This window comes from Tympanuchus pallidicinctus, unplaced genomic scaffold (assembly GCF_026119805.1).
Source record: "Tympanuchus pallidicinctus isolate F22 unplaced genomic scaffold, pur_lepc_1.0 scaffold5, whole genome shotgun sequence".
In the NCBI taxonomy this organism is placed as follows: domain Eukaryota; kingdom Metazoa; phylum Chordata; class Aves; order Galliformes; family Phasianidae; genus Tympanuchus; species Tympanuchus pallidicinctus.
Genome location: NW_026294769.1, coordinates 16830158 through 16853909, shown reverse-complemented (window position 1 = coordinate 16853909; position 23752 = coordinate 16830158). Strand labels below are relative to the sequence as shown.

Here is a 23752-nt window from a genome sequence, read left to right as displayed (position 1 = left end):
GCTATAACTTAAGTTTCATTTTGAACACTGTTGTGATTTGAAACAACACAAGTAAGTTGATTTTAACTTTGAGACACATATTTAACACATTTAAATGAATGGTCAAATCCACCAAAAATGCTAAGTCTATGAGCCACTTTTCATCTTAAAGATCAGGTACAAATTTTCCTTTTGAGTCCATTAACGACTGGACTTCATTTTGCAAATCATAAAATCTTTTTAGTATTTTATCCTGACAGATACTTCAGAAAAGTAAAGGACTCCCCTCCCCCCCTAATCAGCATCCATACTTCTAAGGAATTCCTGGAATTATCACAGAATCACAGAATCACAGAATCACCTGGGTTGGAAGGGACCTCAAGGATCATGTAGTTCCAACCCCCCTGCCTAGCAGGGCCACCAAACATACACATTCAGATCAGGATTGGTGATGATTCAATCCATTGGCTTCATGAAATTCACAGCTTTGATGGTGATTTGCACAATGTTTTTAATTCTTTTGCGCATAATTTTTTTTAATGTTATGATGCAGCAATACTTCATCAAATGTCAGTTGCTGGCAGAAGTTGCATTATCTTTTATTAATTATATAAATCCCTCTTTTTTACCAGCTGTCACCTGGGCACTATCAAGAACTATACCAGATAACTTGACAAGGATTAAACAAAAAAGCTTTGATGTAATTTTTAGGGCTTTGTACAGATCAAGAGATTTAGTAATTTTAATGGCACCAAAGACACTATTTCTTCAGTGATGTTACATTCATTATCAATACCTCTAATAAGAATGGTAAGCTTAGCCACATCTGTAGCATCACTACTTTCATCTGTCACCAAAGCATGAAATTTGAAATTACCAGATTTGCTCTCCTGATTCTTTTGATAGATTTTCCTATTTTTTCAGACTGAGGAAGCTGAGAGATATTATCCAGAGCTTGGAAAAGGTTTTATTAGCTGTGCTGTAAATGCATGTTATTCATTTATTTTCATCAAACATCCGCCTAGTAGAATGACAGATGCAGTAATAAGTGTTCTACAACTTCAGACTAAAGTCTTTTTTATTGCCACCTACTATATCTATTAAATCATCAACTGTTGATTAGCTTGAGGGCTAATCTTGAAATGGCACTGTTAATTTCAGCTTTCACTTTAGAAAGTTTGTGTTTCTTTCTGTATGCAGTTTCCTAATGAGCAAACATTATTTATGATCCTATGCTAACTTATTTAACAGCTCTACATTTTGGTGGACATTTATTTCCTAACCAAATTGGCTCTATCAAGAGCAAATAATCCCCCAACCTACTGTACCAATCTCAGTTACTCATCTAAGTTGGATAATGCAGTGGAACTCAGGAGGGAGTAAGAAAGTAAGAGATTCACCACATTTGTCTTCAGTGGGGGAAGTTAAGATTCAAGGTTCAAGTAAGAGGTCTTTCAAACAGTCAGACCCCAACTTCTTGTGCTACACGAGAAATCCTGTAACAGGAAGAAAGTTCTGAAAAAGGAAAAGGAAACAAGGCACTAAGTTATGACTGATTCACACTCATAACCCATGCAGTCAGGTGTGGAAAAAACTGAGATCTGCTAGTGGTTGGGCAGGATTATGAGCACGAGCGTGTGTATACATATATATATATATATATGTGGCTTCTTGATTGCATTTTCCTAGCTTACTGAAATTCTCCACAACACCCAATTATGTATAATGGCCCCTTTTTAAAGTGTTAGGTATTACATTTCACCCTGGACCCTCTCCTCCCTCCTTTTATGAAATTAAATGTACTTTGAAAGAACAGTCCTAGATTAACAAGGAGCTACTTTATAAAAATTTCTGCCCTCCCCCAACTCTTTTACTGTCTTCTCTGCCTCAGCCATGGCAAAATAAATAAATAAATAAATAAATAAATTAGACTCTAGGTGTAAATAACTTGAGCTCTGATATGGAACTATTAATGCAAAATTGACTGCAGTGATCAATGCCACTACAGAAATGCTTGTCAGACCCACCTATTAAGTATAAAATCTCTTGGCTAAAGTCATAATTGATTCAATCTGATACTGTGCCACAGAACCAGCTATTTCTCTATTTGACAAGTCTAAGGATTGTTTTTTTTTCCCAGTGAAATAAATTTTCTAGTCCATGAAACAAATACTTGCTTGCTGATGCTATTCTGATGCTAATACCACCAATATTCCTGAGATGCTTTGGACAGCATAGGGGCTGCTAAAGTCTGGAAATGCAGACTACTAAATTCAATCCTCAGAAATAATCAGCATCAACACACAAAATGAACTTCGTACCAATAAGCATTTCCAGTTCTGAAACATGACTGGATCAGTTTGAATGCAGGATGCCAGGGACAAGCATGAAAGCTATTTCATGGCAATGCTTTCAATTCTTCAGCAGCTATTGTGATGGAATTTTATCATACTTACAGTCTCTGGCTGACATAAGAGGAAATACAACACTGTATTTAATTCCCTTTCTCCTTCACTAAAAAAAATTCTTTTTTGACTGCACACAAATAATAGACACCAATGAGAATGAGAAATACATTGTTGATTCCAAATCATAGGCAACAGCAATGAATTCAAGCCCTACTGGAACAGGGCACAAATGTCAAAGGTTAAAGAGATTATAAAATTATAAGAATGCTTTTAAAAGTATTTTTTAGAATAATGCTGTATTATCCACTAAAAGTGTAGTAACAATTATCTCCAACACATACTGTATTTTTACCACCACCTGGCTATACTATGGAACACCTACAAACAGCATAGTGAGAGCAAATAAGGTAATTAATATATCTTTCCAAGCATAGTCAACACTTTTTTTCCTAACAGATAACATTTTTGCAGTTCTAAGTTTACTAGTAATCTTCCATAGTCATTAAAAAGGGGAAAAAAAAAAAAAAAAAAGGAGGGAGTGACTTATTTTCCTACAATTTTCTAGATGAGTTTAATTCAATAAGCACTAAATATGAGTGTTTCCTGAAAAGCCCCCTGAAAGACAGCTCTAATTCGTCAGTAATAATCAAGATTCCAAGTTTTATTATGCTAGTATTACATTAAATAAATGTAGTTTTTCTTTCCTTCATCCTTTAGGAAAACAATCTTGCTTTAAGATAATTAGTCCAGCCTGGAAAATACTCACTATTTTTCACACATACTTGATGTGTATCTTATTGGTAAAATCCTATTTACTGCTGTGTGATAGAAAGGCAGAAAGACAGATAGAAAGATAGAAAGATATCACAGATATAATTTTGTTTCTCATTACTTCATCACTGCACTGATTCAAAGCAGTAACATTTCAACAGAGACCTCTATAGATACTCAGACTCTAAAATACCTCCAGTGGATCTGTCAGCTGTACAAGGAGATATCTCATACATCTAAAGTGGCTCAAAACGTATAGTACTTCTTATCTTTCATTTTCTGACACTTTGGTTATCAGAAAAAAGACGTTATTTGACAAAAAGAGACATATTTAGCCAGTAAACAGGTTTATGGTGGTTTATAAATCATGCAGGTGACAAGGCTGCATCCCATTTACAAAACTGGTTTTACCTTGATTAAGAAAACTGGGGAAAAAATGTCCAAAATCCTTTATGAGATCTTTGTTTTAGCAACTATCCATTAACAAGTGAGTGTTTTGGTAGGCACAGAATTAGGAAACATTTAAACTCAGTTCCAGATCAAAAAAACTCCCATCTAGGACACTGGTAGTTGCAGTCAAACCATTCTAGCCATAAACTTATTCAACCTCAGTGGAACAGGCTGCAGAATTAGAACATTCAGATTAATAACATTGTAGGAACATCCCCTGCAGCTCTTTTGTCTATTTGTATCACATTTTTCATCACAGAAGTCTTTCTATTTGTACAACAGTGTCTGACTTACCTTTTTTTTTTTTTTTTTTTAATAAAAAAGAGTAGCAGATAACTACATTATTGCTTCCTGATAAAACACCAGATAAAACTTGTTTCCTTGCTCTGTATTCCAAATACACACACTTTACTGTAAGCTTGATAATCTCAGTGAGAATATAATAAGAAAATGAATCATTTTTCTTAGGGAAAAAGAAAGTCTGGAGAAAGAACAGAACCTTCAACAATGTTTAAAGAATAGCTATAATGTCCCTCTCTACTCTTCTCTCATGAGGCCCCATCTGGAGTACTGCAACCAGGTCTGGGGCTCCCAATTCATGAAAGATTTGGAGCTGTTGGAGTGAGTCCAACAGAGGAGGGCCATGAAGATGATCAGAGGGCTGGAGCACCTCCCCTATGAAGACAAGCTGTGAGAGCTGGGCTTGTTCAGCCTGGAGAAAAGAAGGTTGCGGGGTGACCTAATTTCAGCTTTCCAGTATTTAAAAGGCGATTATAAACAGGAAAGGAATCAACTTTTTACAAGGTTAGACAGTGATAAGACAAGGGGAATAGTTTTAAGCTCAAGGAGGGAAGGTTTAGATTATATGTTGGGGAGAAATTCCTTACCAAGAGAGTGGTAAGGTACTGGAACAGGTTGCTCAGAGAGGTTGTGGATGGTCCATCACCGGAGGTGTTCAAGACCAGGTTGGATGACTCTGGGCAACCTGGTCTAGTACCAGATCTGGAGGTTGGTGGCCCTGCCTGTGGCAGTGTGGTTAGAGCTTGATCCTTGGGATCCCTTCCAACCCAAGTAATTCTATGATTCTGTGATTCTATGATTCTATGAATTTCCTTTCTAACCAGGATTTCTGACAGTAAAGCAGAACAAGCAACATCAATGACCTGAAATTCTGATGTGTAAATAGAGGATTACTCATGTCAAGACTTCAGGCAGTACACTAAGCCATTTTCTAAATCCTGCTTCCAAGAAAATAAAAAATTGATCTGAAAAACAGAACAGAAAACTGGAAAAAAAAAATCTATAATCAGGAAGTGGCACCCACTTCACTCCCAGCAAGTCTTTTCAAAATTATTAACAAAACAAAAATAAACAACTAACCTCCACCACCACAAAATGCCGCACAAATTACTGGGTAAAGGGAATTATGATTTATGATGTCACAGTGTTTTTGATATCATGTGCAAAGAGAGCATATGAAAGATGACAATGACCATGACAATAACTCTTCTTAATAGATTCTGCATTTTCAGATTCTTGTCTTCACCTTCTTCACTTCCCCTTCCTAATCATTAAAACATACTTTACTGCACCTGGAGATAACATTTTTGAATACTGATCAGACCCCTCTTATTTCTTCTTTCAGAAATTCATTTTATATTTGGTGTAGATTATATCCAGTAATAAATTAATGGTTTTTTCCTGTTCAAAATAAGTCGTCAAAAACAAATTGTAGAAATTTTGTATTCAAATATTTTTCTGGAAATTAAAATTACATTAAAATGTGATCTGCCACTCCCAGACCTAAGGGCTGCATTCCCACTGATGTTTTAAAGTAGGTCAAAAAAGAAAGCAATGTATTAGACGGAAGAATTTAAAGTTTAAAAATATTTCTGGTAAATTTCAATCTGTTCCTTTGACTTTCTGAGCACTGTAATCCAAAACTTTCATGTCTGCTTTGAAATTCTTCTTCTTTCACTTTCTAGAAAACTTTATATATTGTTTGTTCTAATTATATCTTAAGGAATTCTATCTGCTATAGGTTTTCTTGTTTTCTTATCTTTTTGATTAGAACATTTTTTAGACCATATTGTAGGAACAAGAAGCATAATCCTTTAAAGATAAGAAAACAGAAAACAAACATAATATTCTGTACTTGTCACTATGTACTTGAAAAAACAATACAAGTATAATCTGCATTTTTCAGTGAATTAGTTAATGATTACACTGCTACCATAAAACAAATGCCAGATTTGGTTGCTCATTGTCACAGTCACTTGGTAAAATACTCTTAAAAAAAAAATTTTAGAAATGATTCGGACAAATATTAAACACACTGAATAATCTTGCAGTAATTTCATTAAGAACTGAACACTTAAAGTACATCAGCATGGTTGAAGATGGTTGGCAAATCTTTGATTCATTCCTTCCCTAAAGGGATGCAGTTCGCACTTGAGTTTTTGCTAAAATTACGATAAAAGAGTCTTCCACATTTTAGAGGTGCTGATTTTTTCTTTTTCTTTTGTTTTGTCTTGTTTTATTTGTTTTATTCCTTTAGGGTGAGGGGCAGTGATTTAGCCAGTAGAGAGCAATTAAGTAGTCTTAATGACATCTATCAGTTTTAACATAATGGGCTTCCTGGACTAAACAGCAAGCAAAAAAGAATAAGATGGTAAAAATAAAGCTGTGTAGTCAAAATAGAATTTCATCCACCTTGAGAGATGCTGTGCTTGAATTAACTCAGAACATACATGTCTGACTCCCCATAGAATCTGGTTTACAGCTGTCACTGACTGATTTATCAACAATGTGGATTTGTTATAGATGCAAAATACTTTTACTATAGCCTTCAGCTAAACAAAATGTAAAAAGAAAGCAAATTTTGTACTGTACTTGCAACTAGATTCCATTGCTGCCTTTCCACACAATTGCTCATTAATTACAAATCCTAAATTAGTTTCAGTTGTATTGTGATAAAAAGCAGCTTTCCTCAGCAGTTAACAAGGACACCAAAAAGTTGAGCCTGCACTCATTTTTTATATGCACACTTTGACATTTCCTCCTTGAAACAATCTGTGACATGTATGACAACCTTAGTTCTGTTGCTTCAAAATGTTTTGAGGTTAACTGATTTCCAAGACAATTTAAATTAACTCAGGGACAGAATGTGACAAGCAACTGCACAGCAGCAGAAATGATGCCAACTTTCTGCATGCTCTTGCCACAGAGATATTCCTACAAGCACTGCTAGCATTCACCACTGAATTACATGTTTCTTCAAAACTCTGATTTCCTTATCTAGCCATGTTGCAGGCCAACATGCTGCATTAAAAAAAAAAAAAAAAAAAAAAAAAAAAGGGTGCCAGGAGCTTCTCTCATTTGCTATAACTACTGGACACTGAAGATCGTCCTCCCTAAAATGGAGCCTACTCAGCTCTCTTGAAGGAGAATAGCTCTGCACACTCTTGAACATGTATACTCCTTCAAATTCTGATACCTCATAGACATTTAAGCAATTTTAGGACTACATTCCTTATTGCCTCTGCTAAAAAAGAGGAGCAGTGTCAAAGAAAAAGTTGCCATGAATTTGCAATGGTGTCACTGAAAACAGAGTTAGATTGGTACTGTATACGATTATGCTTGTTCAGTCATAACTACCATGCTTTGTACTTGACTGTGAAACATTAGAAATTTTGAAAATATGTAAATGTCTCCTGAAATAGTGGTAGATGATTTAGAATGTACAACACTTGGAGACATTAGTGTACTATATAGTGTACTATAACCTACTACTGAAAATAAAACATGTGGGAAAATAGGTGTTTTCAAATTGCATCCCAGGTACATCTTAACTACAAAAACAGTCACTTAAAAGGGCACTGCAACTTACAGCACTCATGGTTCCCTTAAAGCAATTCTGGGTTGTTAATTCAGATCACATCAATGCTTAAAAATTTGATAACTGAGTAATTAAACAACGTCATCTCTTGGCACCAGAAGACAGGTAATAAACAAAGCATCCACTTTAATTGCAAAGATAAATTAGGAATATCTGAAAATAAAAGAAATACACACCTATCTTTTTTTTCAAGAGTATTTTAAATGCAGTACTTGCTTGAGCTACTGACTTAAAATCATGAATTCCCTCCTCCCCCAGAAATTGCTGCTTAGGACTTACTGTTACTCCAAAAAAGTTTGTTTCATTCATAGCATCCAGAAAAATTTTGCCAAGTTTGTGATTTGTATAATTAAAATCTTCAATTTTTTGGTGCTTGTTGGTGGCATTGAGATACTTCATTGCACGCTGCAAGGTCTTGGCAATCACCCATATTCCGTCATAGGCGTAACCATGAAATTTGCTGGATTGTCCATCACCACGCTTTGCGTTGTATTCCCTTTCATATTGTTGTGGAGTCTGCAGAAGAGAAAAATTTCAGTTTTACTTTAATACCTAACATTTCACTGATTCGTGTCCATACAGGACAAGGGGAAATGTCTTTAAACTAAATGAGGGAAGATTCATATTAAACGTTAAGAAGAAATTCTTTACTTTGAGGGTGGTGAGGCCCTGGAACAGGCTGTATAGAGAAGCTGTAGATGCCCCATCCCTGGAGGAGTTCAAGGCCAGGTTGAAAGGGGCCCTGGGCAGCTGAGCTGGTGGATGGCAAATCTGCCACCCTAGAACTCAGTTGTCTTTAATGTGCCTTCAAATCCAAGCCATGCTATGATTCTATGAAACCTGAACCATAAAGTGCACGCTCTAGTTTAGATGAATGTATCACTAACGTGGAACAGACAACCAAAGCAAGAATTAAGAAAGAAACAGTAATTCCAAAAATGTGTACTGTCTATGTTACAAAACTGATGGTGAGGCCACGAGGGGGATTGAGGAGACAGGAAGACTGAAAAGTAGTTTGCTTCTCTGTATGAAGGACAGCTTTATTTATTTTGCTTTCATGCAGAAGGCTTTAGTTCAACCAAATCTATCAGCATGGGATGCATACTGGTGAGCCACAATACTAGAACACAGAGTCTGTATCCCTAAAGATAAATGCTCTGATTATACTCTATAGAATAATGCAAATCAAATGGTCTTTACTTAAGTTACTACTTGCTTAATGTGCAATTATTTGAGTGGCAATTTGCCTATATTTTACAAGTTTATTATGCTCTTTACAATGTTCTCTCTTATGATGAGTTGCCTTTTCATAAAGTTGCCTTTCCTGCTCACTCAGCAAAACATGAAAAACAACAGAAGAAAAAATGATGAAAAATAGCAAAATCAAGCATGTTTATTCATTGATGAGAGTTTGCAGGCATTTATACTATGATAAAATGTTATGTACTTTATATATGGAAAAACTACATATTTATGTGTTTAAAGAAACTCCCTCCAGTTCAGAGAGGCACAAATAATCAATGACATCAGACATTTGCAGGACTAGGGATAAACATAAATGTTTTCTATTCTGTAAACAAAAATATTAATTTGCCATAATGCAACATGTGATATTAAAGACTAATTCAAGCTTTATTGTGTATTTATCTGTAAGGTCCATAAAGGGTAAAGACAACAGTATTTAGGCAAGGGACTTTAGAGCTTTTAAAGAAAATCTCCCTGAAGAGAATTCGAATGGATTTTTAAATATTTAAGAATTATGAATCAGTGGAAAGAAAGAGAATAACAATGATGACTGCCAACTCTCTGCAGAAACACCTTGTAGTTTGGCCTTCCCTCCTGTGTGCTTTACTGTGCCAAGATGCTTGAAGACCATAACACATTAGTAGGAGGAAAAATACTAACCCTTCCTGATATGGTCTTATTCATTTTTGAACTGAGAGGCTCAAAATCCACTCCAATATAACCTTCCATGGCTGCAAGAAGATTTTTGCTGAGACACTGTGAAGAATTAATCCAGGATTCCCACCAAAGATTTTCATACCACCCTGGAATAATCCACTGATACTTGCTGCCATACATTTCTTCAACATAAGCCTATAATGGAAAAAAAAAAAAAAAAAAAAAAAATAGAAAAGGTATTTTAATAGACATATTAAACATTAAAAAAAAAAAAGTTTCTCTTCATGATTTTTGTTTGTTTTTTCCCTTTAATAACAAAATAATGTCCTTACAGAAAGATACAAATGTATTTAGAACAGTTTAGAATAACTGCTTTCTAACAATGAGGACTCCTTTCTTGAATATTTCTGACTTTAAAACTAAGTTCCTGAGGAGAGAATTAAATAAAATCTCATCTATTTTCAGTAGATCATTCACTCAAAAGCAGAATAGAATATCGAATTCTAAGATCAGGAGAGAGAAGGAAGAACACTGGCAGAAGGTACCTTTTTTCCAACAGAAATTTTATATAACACAGTTATTACATGTGTGGCAGGGCCACATTTAAGCTAAATTTCACCAGCGCATAAATCAGGGTATTGTCAAACAAAAGAACTTGGAGCTGAGACAAGAACAAGTCTCAGTGTTGCAAATATGAGTAATGTGACTGAGATAAAGTAGACCATAAGGACATTAAATAAGTACTTTCTTCTGAGTTTTTGTTTTTGTTTTTGTTTTTGTTTTTGTTTTTGTTTCTTAGCATAAGCACTGTTGGAGATACAAAAAAAAAAATCAATTTTTTCAAAATACGTGGTGTAGCATTAAAGCTCCTAACTGGAAGACCTGTAACTTCTTACACGATCTTTACAGCAGGACAAAACAATGAGAGTAAAATGAGGAAATATTAGCTATTCTGAACATAATCATTTTTAAAAGATCATTCCAAGAGACTATCAGATATATAAATGTTAACAGCAAAAATTACAACATGGGAGAACCTCTTAAATATATTAATACCAAAATTAAAATTGGGTTTTAAATCTGTGGAAACTATTGTATTTCTGACAAGTCAGCTTAGAAATTTATTGTGCAGAAAGCAGTTCTCTTTGGCCCTTGGTCGCAGGAGCTTCTGTACAGCTAAAATCAAATTTCATGCGTTTGTACACAGTGCTGCTCAAAAGAACTTCAGTCTGAAACCCACTGTCTGCCATCTCGTATCATACTTATTCCATAATTCTCACAAATTGCTTGTCTTTCTCATTAATTTTATCTTTCCAGAAATACATTTGTTTTTGTCCTCCTGTGACACCTTTTAAAGAGATTCAAAATAGTTTCCATTTTAGAGCAAGATGATTCAAGGTCTTTCAGTGATACAGTGTCGTTTACTTGCCAGTTTTCAAATCACAAAGGACACAAATTAACACAGAGCAGCACTGTTTGAGAAGGGCAGTCTTCCACAGCTTCCTCTGCTCTATACAGGTTAAGGTGTCAAGCCAAATACTGCTGGAAAATATTGGCTCTAACTACTTTAAGTAAGCCATTGTAAGTGCAGAAGTGTTTCATCGTTCATCCCACCTTGTCTTCAGCTCTGAACTACTGAAATCAGATCTGTTGGAGTTATTCTGTTTGCTGGAGCACTTGAGCCTTTTTTCTTTATAATCTGTAAATGTCTTGGGATACTGACTGAAAATTAAAAGTTTCCAAATGGCCAAAAATTCTATCCTGGAAACGTGAAATCATTCCCAACAAGGCTGCTGTGAAACTTTCACATGCCTGCAAGAATTGGATCAGATGTCTAGATATTGCTAAAGAAGAAAGAGCTGGAAACTCTTCTTTTGAGATCTGATGGATTAGTAGGGTCAGAAGGGTGTGATGGTCTTGAGAAGCCAAACTGAGTAGGAAGAAAATCAGCTACTCCCAAAGTTGAGCACCATGACCATGCAGTCTCTTTGTCAGGGACAGCAAAGTTAGTGTTCAGGCATTTCCGTATGTTGTTCCAGAATATTTTATGATTATTTCAATATATATATATGTACATATATATACATATATGCATGTATACATATATTGCCACCATTTCCTCCCTGTTGATTCTGCTGCATGGAGATGATTTTGATGCTCAAAAGATGTACTTCCTTGACTCAAAATACATGGATCTTGCATGAGCCATTTGCATGCACACCAATTAACTCTCACAGGTTTTAGCTTCTAAGAGGAAGATTTATGTGCAAGAACAGTGCAAAGAACACTTACATGCACTTTATACCATCAGAATAAAAAGTAGTTATGGTGTCTTCCCAAAGTCCTGCATGTGCTAGGCAGGCAGTCCTGGACATATATATTTTTTTTCTCATTGTGAGAATAATTTTGGTATTTTTAGAAATTTTTTCACTCTTGTTTGAATCTATTAAGACATGCTTACTTAGGACAAAAATCATCCTATAAATGCAAAGTGCTTGGTGACATGGAAGCTCTGGCTCAACACTCTACACACATACATTATCACTGTCAAAAGCTCACAATAATAAACAGGGCTACTGTCCAGAAAGTAGCCGAAGACAAGGTGGGATGAATGATGAAACATTTCTGCACTTACAATGAGCTTCCTTAAAGATTAGTTGATTATTGAACCAAGTTTCAAAATTCATGTTTTAACTGAGCCTTATAGCAATTTGATAAAACAGCTTTTAATAATTTGGCAAACGAAAATCTAATTTCTAAAAATGCTTAAGATTTTGATTAATTATTAATTCACAGTAAGTTTAAATAAATTCTTTTATTCTATTTAGGACATATAGAAACCAAGTCAGAGGACAAATAGGCACCATGACTTTTTAAAGAGATCATCGTTATTTGTCAGTTTTAGCATAAACCAATTATCACTATTATCAATAACTGTGAAATGGTTTTCAGTGTGTCTGCAGTGATGCGGATTCATCTCTTTGATTGTTGCAACTACAGGCTGACATTACTCAAAACAGGGTAAGCAGACTGGTAAAAAGCTAAAGGTTATCACTGCTGGTGCTGATTGTGCATTCATATGCAAATGAAAATCTGCTTCAGTTTCTTAAAAGAAAACAGAAGCAACAACAAAACACACTTCAATCTGTAACAAACCATTTTTACACACTTCAGAATATGACCGCTCTTACTCAATCTTTAGCCTTTGCTTAAAGGAACAGTTACATTGAATGTCATTAGAAACTTATTGGTGAGCTAATTTTTGGCTACTGCCTTATTTCAAATTTCCTGATATCTAAAATAGAGTATTGCATATTCAGTGATCATTTAAAATACTCTTTTTCAACAAGTGAACAGAACTCTATTAGAGATGGATTGGAAGGAAATGTGTACTAAGCAAACCAAAAAAATTGCGAGAAATAACAATGCCTCTAATTAGACAGAGAGAGGCAATGTTCCTTTCAACACAGCAGATCTGAGATCTGGAATCAAGTGGAAATCAAAGAGATGAATTACCTCAGTCTCTGTAAGAAATCTGTCTGTGTGTAGCCAGTGAATTCTGGCAGTCTGTGCAAAACAGGCTGCAAAACCTCACTCTTGTTGACTTTCCATTGTGCTTCTGTCACATCAGCATGGACACATTCTACATCCTGCCTCTATAAGAATGTCTATAAACTTCTGAACTGCAGTGAACCTTCATCTGTTTCTCATTAGAAATCAGTGGTGCCTTTAATTCCAAAACAGAGACTCAGCAGTAATACTCTATCAGCTCAAGGAGACTAGAATCCAGTTCTTCTGTATCACAAGTGCTGATTAAACTTTGCCTACGTTGTTATTGTTTACTGGTCAAGTCACCTAAATCTCAGTGACCTATATATAATAATTTTTTTAATTGTCTTCAGACAGATGATTATAACAGCTAGGAGTCAGTTTAGTTTGATTATGGCTTAAAGGTGATGTCTTGGAAAAATTCCCTTTAGCAACTTTTTTTTTTTAATTTTTTTTTTTTTTTTTTTTTTTTTAATGCAGAATTTGAAGTTTTCATTAGGTAAGTATTGAAGTTATATTTCAACCCAAGTTCAAATAATAATCAGATGACATCTGTCCAACACAGCTGAATATTCGGTTTTTGAATTGTTCAGTTCTGAGCAAAATTCCCTAATTTTTATCCCACAAAAAATATCACATTCAATCCACTGAGGTGCAAACAACAGTAGAAAGCTAAGATATCCCATAGATTTTAAATTGCTAACTGCTTTTGATGCTAGCGTTAAACGAATAGCTAAGCCTATTTAAAACATCATAGGAAACACCTGCTAACATTCACTTAGGTTTGAATTAGTGCTGTCATGTTTTTAAAATTCCCCTCTGAATTAGGCTGTCTTTTAGTCCATTTGTCTTTTGAGTTACGTGCTATGTATCTCCTGTGTGTGTATGCTTGTGTGTGCAGGGAATAACCAGGTAAAATGAAAATGAGCATATGGAGGTCCTCAGGAAATTCCACAGCATATAATTCTAGGGTGCAACCAGAAAACCAGTACAGACATTAATGGCTTTCCCATCTACAGAAATCATTAGCAAATAGTATTCACGTCATAAGCGCAATCAGAAATGAATATATGTTTTTTCCTCTGGTACAATAGAAGCTCCCTTTAACAAACCTAAAGCCTTGCTCTGACTGATGTAAACTACTCAGCAAAATATAAAAGAGAATCACAAACCTGTCTGAAGTTACATCTCGGGGGTGGGGGGGAATAAAAAAACTTGACATATCTAAGTTATTGTGCTCTTAGACACACAGCTGTAGAAGTGCATGAGTCAACAATATATTTCATGACTAATAGCAAGCTTACTGACATATTGCCATGCACTAATATATAAGTGACCTACTTTGAACTGTCCTCTCCTGTTGGAACTCTCATAATTAATACATTTATACAACCATAAATACATAATCTCTTGGATTTCTCCAAGCTACAGAAAAATCCACCTTATTATTTCTGACATTAATGTACTTTAGAAGAAGCCTTCACTCCTGGAACTTGAATTACACAGGCTTCTTCAGTTAGTACCTAACAGCTGCTGTGGTAAGCTGTTGTGGCAGGCTCTTGTGTGCAAGAGATAGATCTACCATAAATCCTTCAGACTAGAACAGTATGGACAAGAGGACACCCTACCCACAGAGGTTTCTAGGATTTCTTTAGCTTCCTCTTAGGTATACAAACATGCAACAAAACCATAGAGGAAGGCAACAGCATACTAAGTGCAGTGGCCTTAGTGAGGTGAGTATCTTGCCTAGTACTGGGTTGGCAGACAGCTGTGACCAGGATACCTCAGATGGGCACATGAAGCCCAGCTATCAAAGATCTGTGGAGGATACAAGCCACAAAAGGAGTCTTCTTTATTTGCAGGAATGGAAAAATAGGAGATTATCTTTGTCAATCTATTTAAATGCTGGAACAAAAAGATCTATATACCAAGACTGATCAGAGATGAGAAAAACGAAAAAGAAATAATGTTTTCCATTTCCTTTTGGATGCAAACAGATATTGTTCCTTCCAAATATACTCTGCAATATCTCCTTTCCAAATTTTGCCAGCAACTATAACTGCTAAATAACAGCCAATACATGAGGCATATGAACAAACCAGATTTTGAACGTTTGCCTTTCTTTCCTTTGCTAGGTAAGTTTGTCTGAGTGAAAACCAAAATATCAGAACTAAAGTCACAAAATTTGCCTGTTTGTGATTCGTTGTGATTATTTATTTACTGAGCAGATACAAAAAAAGATCCATGTTTCAGTCCTGCTTGTGCATGTTTGCAGTACATTCAAATACACAAAGACTGTGAAGACATATATGGTGAAATTACACGTACTGGTCTTACTACAGTTCTTTTACTTCACAGTCTTTTTTTTTTTTTTTAATAGTATTTTCTGTCAGTAAGAGTATGTCAAATGTACAATAGTAAGAAAGTGAATGATGATTGTACAATTACCAATATTTTGAGTAGCAGAAATTTTAGAACTGTTTTGTTAGCCCACATAGGAACTGCTTAGATTTTTAATTCAAAGTAAAACATGCAAAAATACATACATTCATACATACGTACCTACACACACACACAGACACCAGAACACAACTACTGGACATAATGCAAAACTAGAAGTTCTCTGCATCTGTTGCTACATACGTACAAGTGTTTCTCAGGACCTGATATGAAGAGAACTGCTAAAGTTCAATACAGTATTTAATTCCATTAGAAGAAAGCAATAATGAGAAGCTAACCATGAAGGCCATGCCCAAATTGCTCTGAAGTCAAGTGCAAAGTATTTTATTGAAACAGAAATGAAGCTAAGCATACGTAACTTCCCTTAAGGCTAAAAGTCTTTGCAAAGCTGAACCACATGAAGACACGCTTATACTCACATATTTTTATACAAATGTACTACATTTTTATTGTGATACAAAATTAAACATATTTACTTACACAGCAGAAAACTTTCACAGCCATTTCCTCATCAAACTGGCCAAGGATTATCCGAACGTCATTACCCTGTAGATTAAATAAGATGCAGGGAAGTTAAATACAGATGCAGCCTTTCCAGAAACAACTTCAGCTGGCCATTGAAATCATATACAGAGTTGGAACAGATCACAGCTGCAGACAGCAAAATTCATTCAGAATTATTACATTTTCTACAAGTTCAAGATCTTGAAACTCTGCAAGAAGAGGGCAGCTGAGGTGTCTGAAGAAAATGATTAAGCAACAGAGCTAATGAGAAAAATAAATGTAATGTTTATCTTGTCAAATATCACTATTCAAAGCCACTGAATTAGCAAATATTCTTTTGATGCCTTGCAAGATTTCTTCTTTTATTATTACTTTTGCCTATTAAAAACAGTTGAAAATACACACTTTTTACTGTTTGTACAAATTAATAATGTGAAGATAAGAGAATTCGGATTCATAAGTGAGATAAAATGTGTTCACATTATATCATCTTCAGAAATTTTTAAAAGTTTTATTCATTCAACAGTTTCTCTTCACTCACTGTAACACATTGCCAATCCCCCTTTTCCCAAGTTTCTCTACCTCCACGCATTAAAAAAAAAATTTCATCACACTTTGTGAATCTATGACTAAAGTCAAAAGACATTCTACTTTCATACTTTGCAATGCATTAACATAACATTCCTAAATTCAGGAGTATATGCAGCAAAATATTCCTTCAGGAATTAGGCTGCTATTCTTTCACATGTGAAAAATTAAGGGGTGACTTCTATAAAACAAAAAAAATTACCTGGATTCTCAGTAATAGGTTGAGCAAATGTGATTTGTCATTTATTTTATAAAATACTTTATTACTATTACTAAGAGCTCTTTCCCTCTCTAAGGAACAAATGAAACAAATGATTCACTGTGTCTTTCAGTGGTGAAAACACTTCATCTTTAATTAAATCAGTTTATCAAAGATTTTCAATTTAGGTAATTTGTATGTTTATTTCCTGATCAGCATGAAATATTATGATGAACAATGCAGAAAAAAAATACTATAATGCCTCTGCAATTCAGTGCATGAAATCTATGTAGGTTGTTCCAAAATAATGCCTCCTATTTATTTCCATGGAAATGACAAGAGACACAAAGAGCAAAAAAAAAAAAAACACATCTGAGAGAGCAAATTTTTAGCTAGAAAACACTGATTTTCAACACAGTCATCACCATTAGCTAGGAATTTTTACCAGTGATGAGTAACTTCCTGCATGAAGGAATTCAGTGGCACACCTTTGCTTCAGTGACACTTCCATGTCAGATATCATTCTGTCAGACTGCCCTTCTACTGCCATTTGTCTCATGGTAACAATATATAATGGGATATTGGTGGGAAAGTTCAACCTCTACTGCCATACCAATAACATCCTCCAATGATATTGTGGGACAACAAAATAATATAGGAGTCATTACTTTTGGAGCACTCCTAGCGTGGTCATAAAATAATAAAATTCACCACATGCTTTGTTCATTCTGAACCTATGCATTTTAAATAAGTATATTTACCTTAGTTTTATAGCCAGGCACAGATTGATAAAGCAATATAAATCTTATTGAAATAGATTAGATTCTTTTAATACAAATCTAGTGAGGTCATGTGAAACTAAGCAAGCAAATCTCATGAATTACGCTCATTGACAACAAGAGTATTACATTTTTTTGTAAGGACAAATAATAGATTTAGGACTTATGTGGAAAAAAGGCACATATCCACATTTTCTAATATTCACATTGTAGCAATCATTTTGGTCATTTTTGGAACTCTGTCTTCAAATTGCTTGACCTCCCTGAACACAAAACTACATATTTAATATGAGTAGGAAAAGTTGGCTGAAAAAAGCAAGTGACACAGCAATGAATTATTAAAATTGAATAAATTACTCGCCATTTTTTCATTAACATGATTAGAATTAATTTTAAGAAAACTTTATATGCACTGCCTCATACTTTATGAGCACCAGAGAGAATAGACTGGGTGTGGAGGAGTGCATGGGTATCACCACTGCTCACTGGCTGTACAACACTCAAACTGGTACCATGCCCTGGAGGAAGGCATTACTTCCACATGATTACCACATAAACCAGAGTACATTCCCCCCCAGGGACTATGCTATTGTTGTAAAGCGCTGTGAGAAGTGTACAATCCATCCTATCTTTTTCCTAGAAATATCCTATCCTATTTCAATATACCTGCTGGCTGCAGGGATTGTCTTATACTAATGTCATTCTGCAATCATTTTGGCAATACAACTCAGACCCACATCTTGTATGTTCAGACTCACAGAATTATAAAACCACAGAATATCCCAAGTTGGATGGGACCCACAAGGGTCACTGAATCCAACTCCAGGCTCCACACAGCACACCCAAATTCAAAACCTATGTCTGAGAACCACGTACAAGTGCTCCTTGAACTGTGGCAGCTTGGAGCCATTACCATTGTCCTGGGCAGCCTGTTCCATGCCCACCACCCTCTGGTGCAGAACTTTTTCCTAATCCCCAACATGATGCTCCCCTGATATAGATCCATGCTGTTCCCTCAGGTCCTGTCACTGTCAACAGAGAGCAAAGCTCAGCTCTGCCCTCCACTCCTCTCATGAGGAGTTGTAGTCCACCATGAGGTCTCTCCTCACTCATCTTAACCTTAGTAATAACCATTTGGAACACTGGAAGGAACTGAGAACCCACACATACTCTGTATTGGCCAGAAATGGATCCAGAAATTTAAAGATGACGCTCAATTTAAAAAATGGCTGGAGTGGGATCCAGTAAGAAAAAAAAAAAAAAAAAGGCATAGGGAAAGAAGAGACATATCAAATAAGGAATCTGAGCAATGAGTACATACATGGTTTAGGTAAAGGGGGAGCAAAAAGCTGGGGGGGTAACAGTAATCAGGATTTTCAATTCTACAGCAAATTGTAAGCTTGATAAATAGCTATTAGAAAAATTAGGAAAACTGCAATCTCAGAAAGCAAGCTTTTCTCAGGAGAAAATGGAAGAAGAGTCTAGACAAAGGCGCCTAGAGTGAGATAATAAATCAGGAAAGCATAACGTAGCACAGGATAAGCAAGGAATTTTGAGTTGGACTTTCAGTATAACTCAGGGATGCTGCTGTGTTTAATGGAGAGTATGAGACTGTGGAGTCAAGCTGCCTGGGAGTATCTGCAGCTTCCTTATTTTATTTTATTTTATTTTATTTTATTTTATTTTATTTTATTTTATTTTATTTTATTTTATTTTTTTCCTACAGCTTTATAATCTATAATTTTAGCTGGTTAGTCAAGTAGTGGAAATGATAAGAGATCTCCCTTGTTTACAAACTGCAGATATCAATACAATGATATATATGTAAAAGGAAATTATTTAGGAAAGTCTGTGCAATAGCTCTTCATCTTCCATGCATAACATTATTCCTCTGTGCATGGGAGACAAAAAACATAATAAATGTTCAGATCCGTTTGAAGCAAGGATTGGGTCTGGTCTGCCGGCTCTGTCCTGTAGAAATCCTAAAGCTTCAAATTCTTGTGGCTGCACATAACTCATCAATAAATCATGTAAATTTTTTTTTCCATATGGTAAAGGAAGGCTGCAAAGCAGTTTATCAGAAGTAGGTTCATTTCAGTGGTCACGGCTCAGGACATATGTCCATATTATAGCCTTATGTAATGATAAACATCAGATACTGGGACATAATTTTTTCCTTCTCTTGGTCAGATTGTTAAATCAACTAATATCATTTCCTTGCATATTTGCACTATTTCTTTACATCAATCCCTTGAAAACTGATGTAAGTTACACAACTCTCGTGTAGGGTTCAAAGGGATCACCCAATGGAGCACAGCAAGTGCCAAGTATTCTTCTCACAGAGTTCTACATTGGTTGTCTAGAACTAAAGCATACTTGACAGAATGTTTGAAGTCATGGCACTGGGCAGGCGATCAATTAGATGATTCAAAACATTGTGGAGGGAAGGCAACTCAAAAAAATGTGCTTACTTCAGAAGACAAGAGTTTAGACCATTTGCCATATAGCGAGCTCTCATAGTTACTCTTCCTAGAGATCACAGCTGCAACTTTGGCATTTAAGCTTTGTCTCTCAGTAAGCAATACATATCTTTCCACACTTTGAATTGAAGTTCAAACAAACATAAAAAAAGAAAAAAAAATCATTTAACCATAGCTGTAGAGAACTAACCATAAAAACATATCTTATAAAGACAACAGCACAGCCCTAAAAGGAAATCTCTCTCCTGTTTCCTTCTTCTTTACAGGTGAGGATATTATTCATCCACTAAATTTGAAGTGTTTTTGATACTACTGGCAGCTGGCATAGTGAACCCTGAAGACAGTGCGAGTCAAGATATCTAAGATGATCTATTGAGAGATGAAGAAAATGTTGCCTACTCCACTGCAATTTTTAATACTCCAGATATGAGGCACTCTTCAGCTTCTTCAGCTTTTGAGTGCAGCATATTATGCTGGAATAGGCAATTTTCTTTTCTTTTTTTCAGCCTGCAGAGCTTCCCTTCTGCAATCAGATTTTAATCTGTCTCATTTCTAATGAATAAAACCACATTGTTGTATTATACAGCTTTCGAGAGAAGGATTGCTACTATACCTCATCTGTCAGGAAGAGTCAACGCTTTGGCAGGCTCCCTAAGAAATATCTAAATTGCACTGTTCAGATACTCTGTCATATTCTCTACTGTATATCTGACAGTCAAGATGTTATCAATAAATCTACTCTTAGCTGGGTAACTTTGCCCATACAGGCATCCATGTGTTCTGCCTCCTAAATGCCTGGATGTCCATTTGCATAACTACAGGTGAGTCTCCAACTTAAGCTATGGAATTACTGATAGAGAATGTAACAAGGGGATTTCAGCTCCCACCAACACAACATGATGACAAAACTTGATATCTATGTAAGCATGCATGTTACTCAGTTAGACTGAGGCTGCATCCAAACCTACTCTTGGCCTAAATTTTAAAAATTTAAGGAATTTTTTGTTAAATGGAGATCATGTTTGGTCAGCATTCAAAAAAACCTATTGTATTTGGGAAACCAGAAGCAAACTATCACATTGAACTTTAATTTATTTTGTCTTATGTGCAAGTCACAAGGGAGCTGGAAGCAAAAGTGTTGATCATTCAACAAGATGATGCATGCTTACAACCTCATGGCATATTTAAGATGATGTACAAATGCACATCCTTCAACATCCTCTTCTCTGAGCTACAAAAAATGAGTTTAAACAATATTCTTAAGTGTAAATTTACTTTCTAACTGTGATTCAAAGAAACTAGAGTCAATATGTAGTAAAACTTAGGGCGTTACCATGGAAAATATAGAAAATATATTTCTGCAAATCATAGTAGATATTTCTATTTTGTATTGCATAAACATTCATTTCATTAATTTAAATGTACCTACAGAAAGAAAAAGTATTTCATGTCTGTTTTTCTTCACAATTACAATAAGCAGACCAGTTTACCTACAGTAAATTTATATTTCCTTAAAGGAATGAACATTTTCAGAATTGGACAGGTAAACTGTGCCTGACATGTATACCTAAGGACAAATGACCATATAAAGAATAAGTAACTGTGTACATATATATATATATATGCTTATTTATTTTTGTATTTAACGATTTTTAAGAGGAAACCAAGGGATTAATTTAATATAGTTTGATAGATTAATCTGATCTTTCCTATACATTAAGATTAAGATAGCTGGCTTTGAATTTCTTAGCTTACTTATACCAGAGGTTAAACACCTCGCTAAAAATGTCAACTTTGCTGATAACACATACTGGAGTCTTTTCAAAAACAAACAGGAAACACAAACTTAGACGAGACAGCTGTGAATGGTTACACATAAACATGATGTTTATCTAGTTATACTTTAAGCATTCCAGCTTTCAAGCTTGCATCTCTATTATGCAAAAATAATAATGAAGCCTTAGTTTACCATGCTTCTGACCTTTTTCAGTTAGTCTCAGTACTTGCCTAAACCTACATAAGTTGATATCTTTGTTCAAATTTTAGTATTTAAATGGTGTTCCATTTATTAGGGTTTTTTTTTTTTTTCTGCCTTTCTACACATATTCAAATATCAGCAGGGTTGCAGCTTTAACTCTATACTTTATACACCAGATGCAAGCTAAGATTTGATCTTCACTATTTAAAAATGCTTTCTCTTTCAACTTGAATATTTTTTTATGCTCACATGCAGTGTAAGATTCATATCTCCAATGGCTAATTCATGACTAATTGCACTTCATAATATTGCTAAAATATTGTTTTAATTTGAGCAGATGCCAAGAACCTAAAAAATCATTACAATAAGAGAAAGATGTTAAGTTATTCTGCTATCAAATTTAACTTTCATTTCTTTCCTACAATTCATATGCAATAATGCAAATGATTATAAGCAAATAATTCAATCTAGAATGTAATGAAGTTGATGCAAAGATGCTCAATGCTTTCTCTACATACAATTCACCTTAAAAAGGCTCTGAGCCTAAAACTCAAGAACTTTCTCACATATATGACTAAGACTGATGCTTTGGGTACAAACAGTAAGCCAGCAAAAACTTGTTTTACTTTCTGTCCTTATCTTGAACTATAAAAACCTTTATCACATGAACATTTATTGAATTAAGCAGGAGTAGGCCCTCAGAATGCCATTTGTTAACCTTATTAACTACATACTACAGTATTCTTATGCAAATTTTGGTTTATTATTCCTCTTCAGAGGAAAAAAAAATCAAACGCCACAACACAATCAGTACTTTATTTCTCAAGCAGCAGCACATACCTTAAGCTTCTTTACGCTTGTGCAAGGGTCATTGGAGAAACTCTCAGTATCTGAAATTTCAATATCTTCACCATACAGAACACCAGTCAGATCATTCCTCACCTGTCAGAAGTTGAGAAAAAGGCAAACTAGTAAACTGAGACTCAGTGAGAAGGAAGCAGATGGACTATATTCATTAAGCAATGGTTTGAACGATGATATACTTGTTCCAATTCTTTTCAATTTCATTTGAAAACTAATCAAGCCCCTATTCTTTTACCATTATAATCTACTATCAATCAGTCTACTGGATCAAAAGCTTTTATTACAGATGATGAAAAATGCACAATGGGTTTCCGCTTTGCAACGTGAGGGAGGACAATGCTTGTGAATTTCTAGTGGTTCTAACACCAGAAGTTTTCATGCAGCCAAACCAATTACTGAGACCATATAAAGGGGAAAGACTTATCAAGAAAACTCTTACACATTGTTGATTTTGTGGACTGACTTGAAAACCAACTCTGCAGTTGGCCCTAGAATGAACCAACAGAACTTAGTGCATGTTGCTTAGAGGTTGATAAAGCCTGATGAATTCCTCTGAGCCATCCTCCTTTCTTTCAACATGCATGTTTCCATGGAACAGCATGTTTTGCTTAAAGGTGACATAAGCAATCATGTTATAAACAGATTTTCTCATTTATTCTTATGGTGGCAAGCCTTTGACCTCTTTGAGCTGCTTAAGAGCACAAAGAAGCCAGAAAACACAAAACAATATGGTTACAGATTTAGGGTGTTGTTTTTTTTTAAATTTTTAATTTAACTACTTCAAATGTTTCTATCTTAATCACTGATGGTTTTCCTCCAACCATATGACTCCAAAAACAGAGCTTCACTTTACTATTCCTAATACATGAGCAAAATAATTTTAGCTGGAGATAATATGGTTACAGTCTGAAGTGAAGAAAGAGGCACTCTAATATTGCTTTAA

The 23752-nt window shown here is 35.1% G+C and overlaps 1 protein-coding gene across 1 annotated transcript in view; it reads right to left on the bottom strand.

Moving 5' to 3' along the window:
- GABBR2 (gamma-aminobutyric acid type B receptor subunit 2) overlaps positions 1-23752 on the bottom strand; it is a 441895-nt gene that overhangs the window by 209407 nt on the left and 208736 nt on the right. The window contains exons 4-7 of the mRNA XM_052704312.1: positions 22786-22887; positions 15898-15963; positions 9412-9603; positions 7786-8022 (exon numbers count right to left, since the gene is read on the bottom strand). Coding sequence (XP_052560272.1) covers positions 7786-8022; positions 9412-9603; positions 15898-15963; positions 22786-22887 — 597 coding nt within the window. The remainder of the gene's footprint in view (positions 1-7785; positions 8023-9411; positions 9604-15897; positions 15964-22785; positions 22888-23752) is intronic.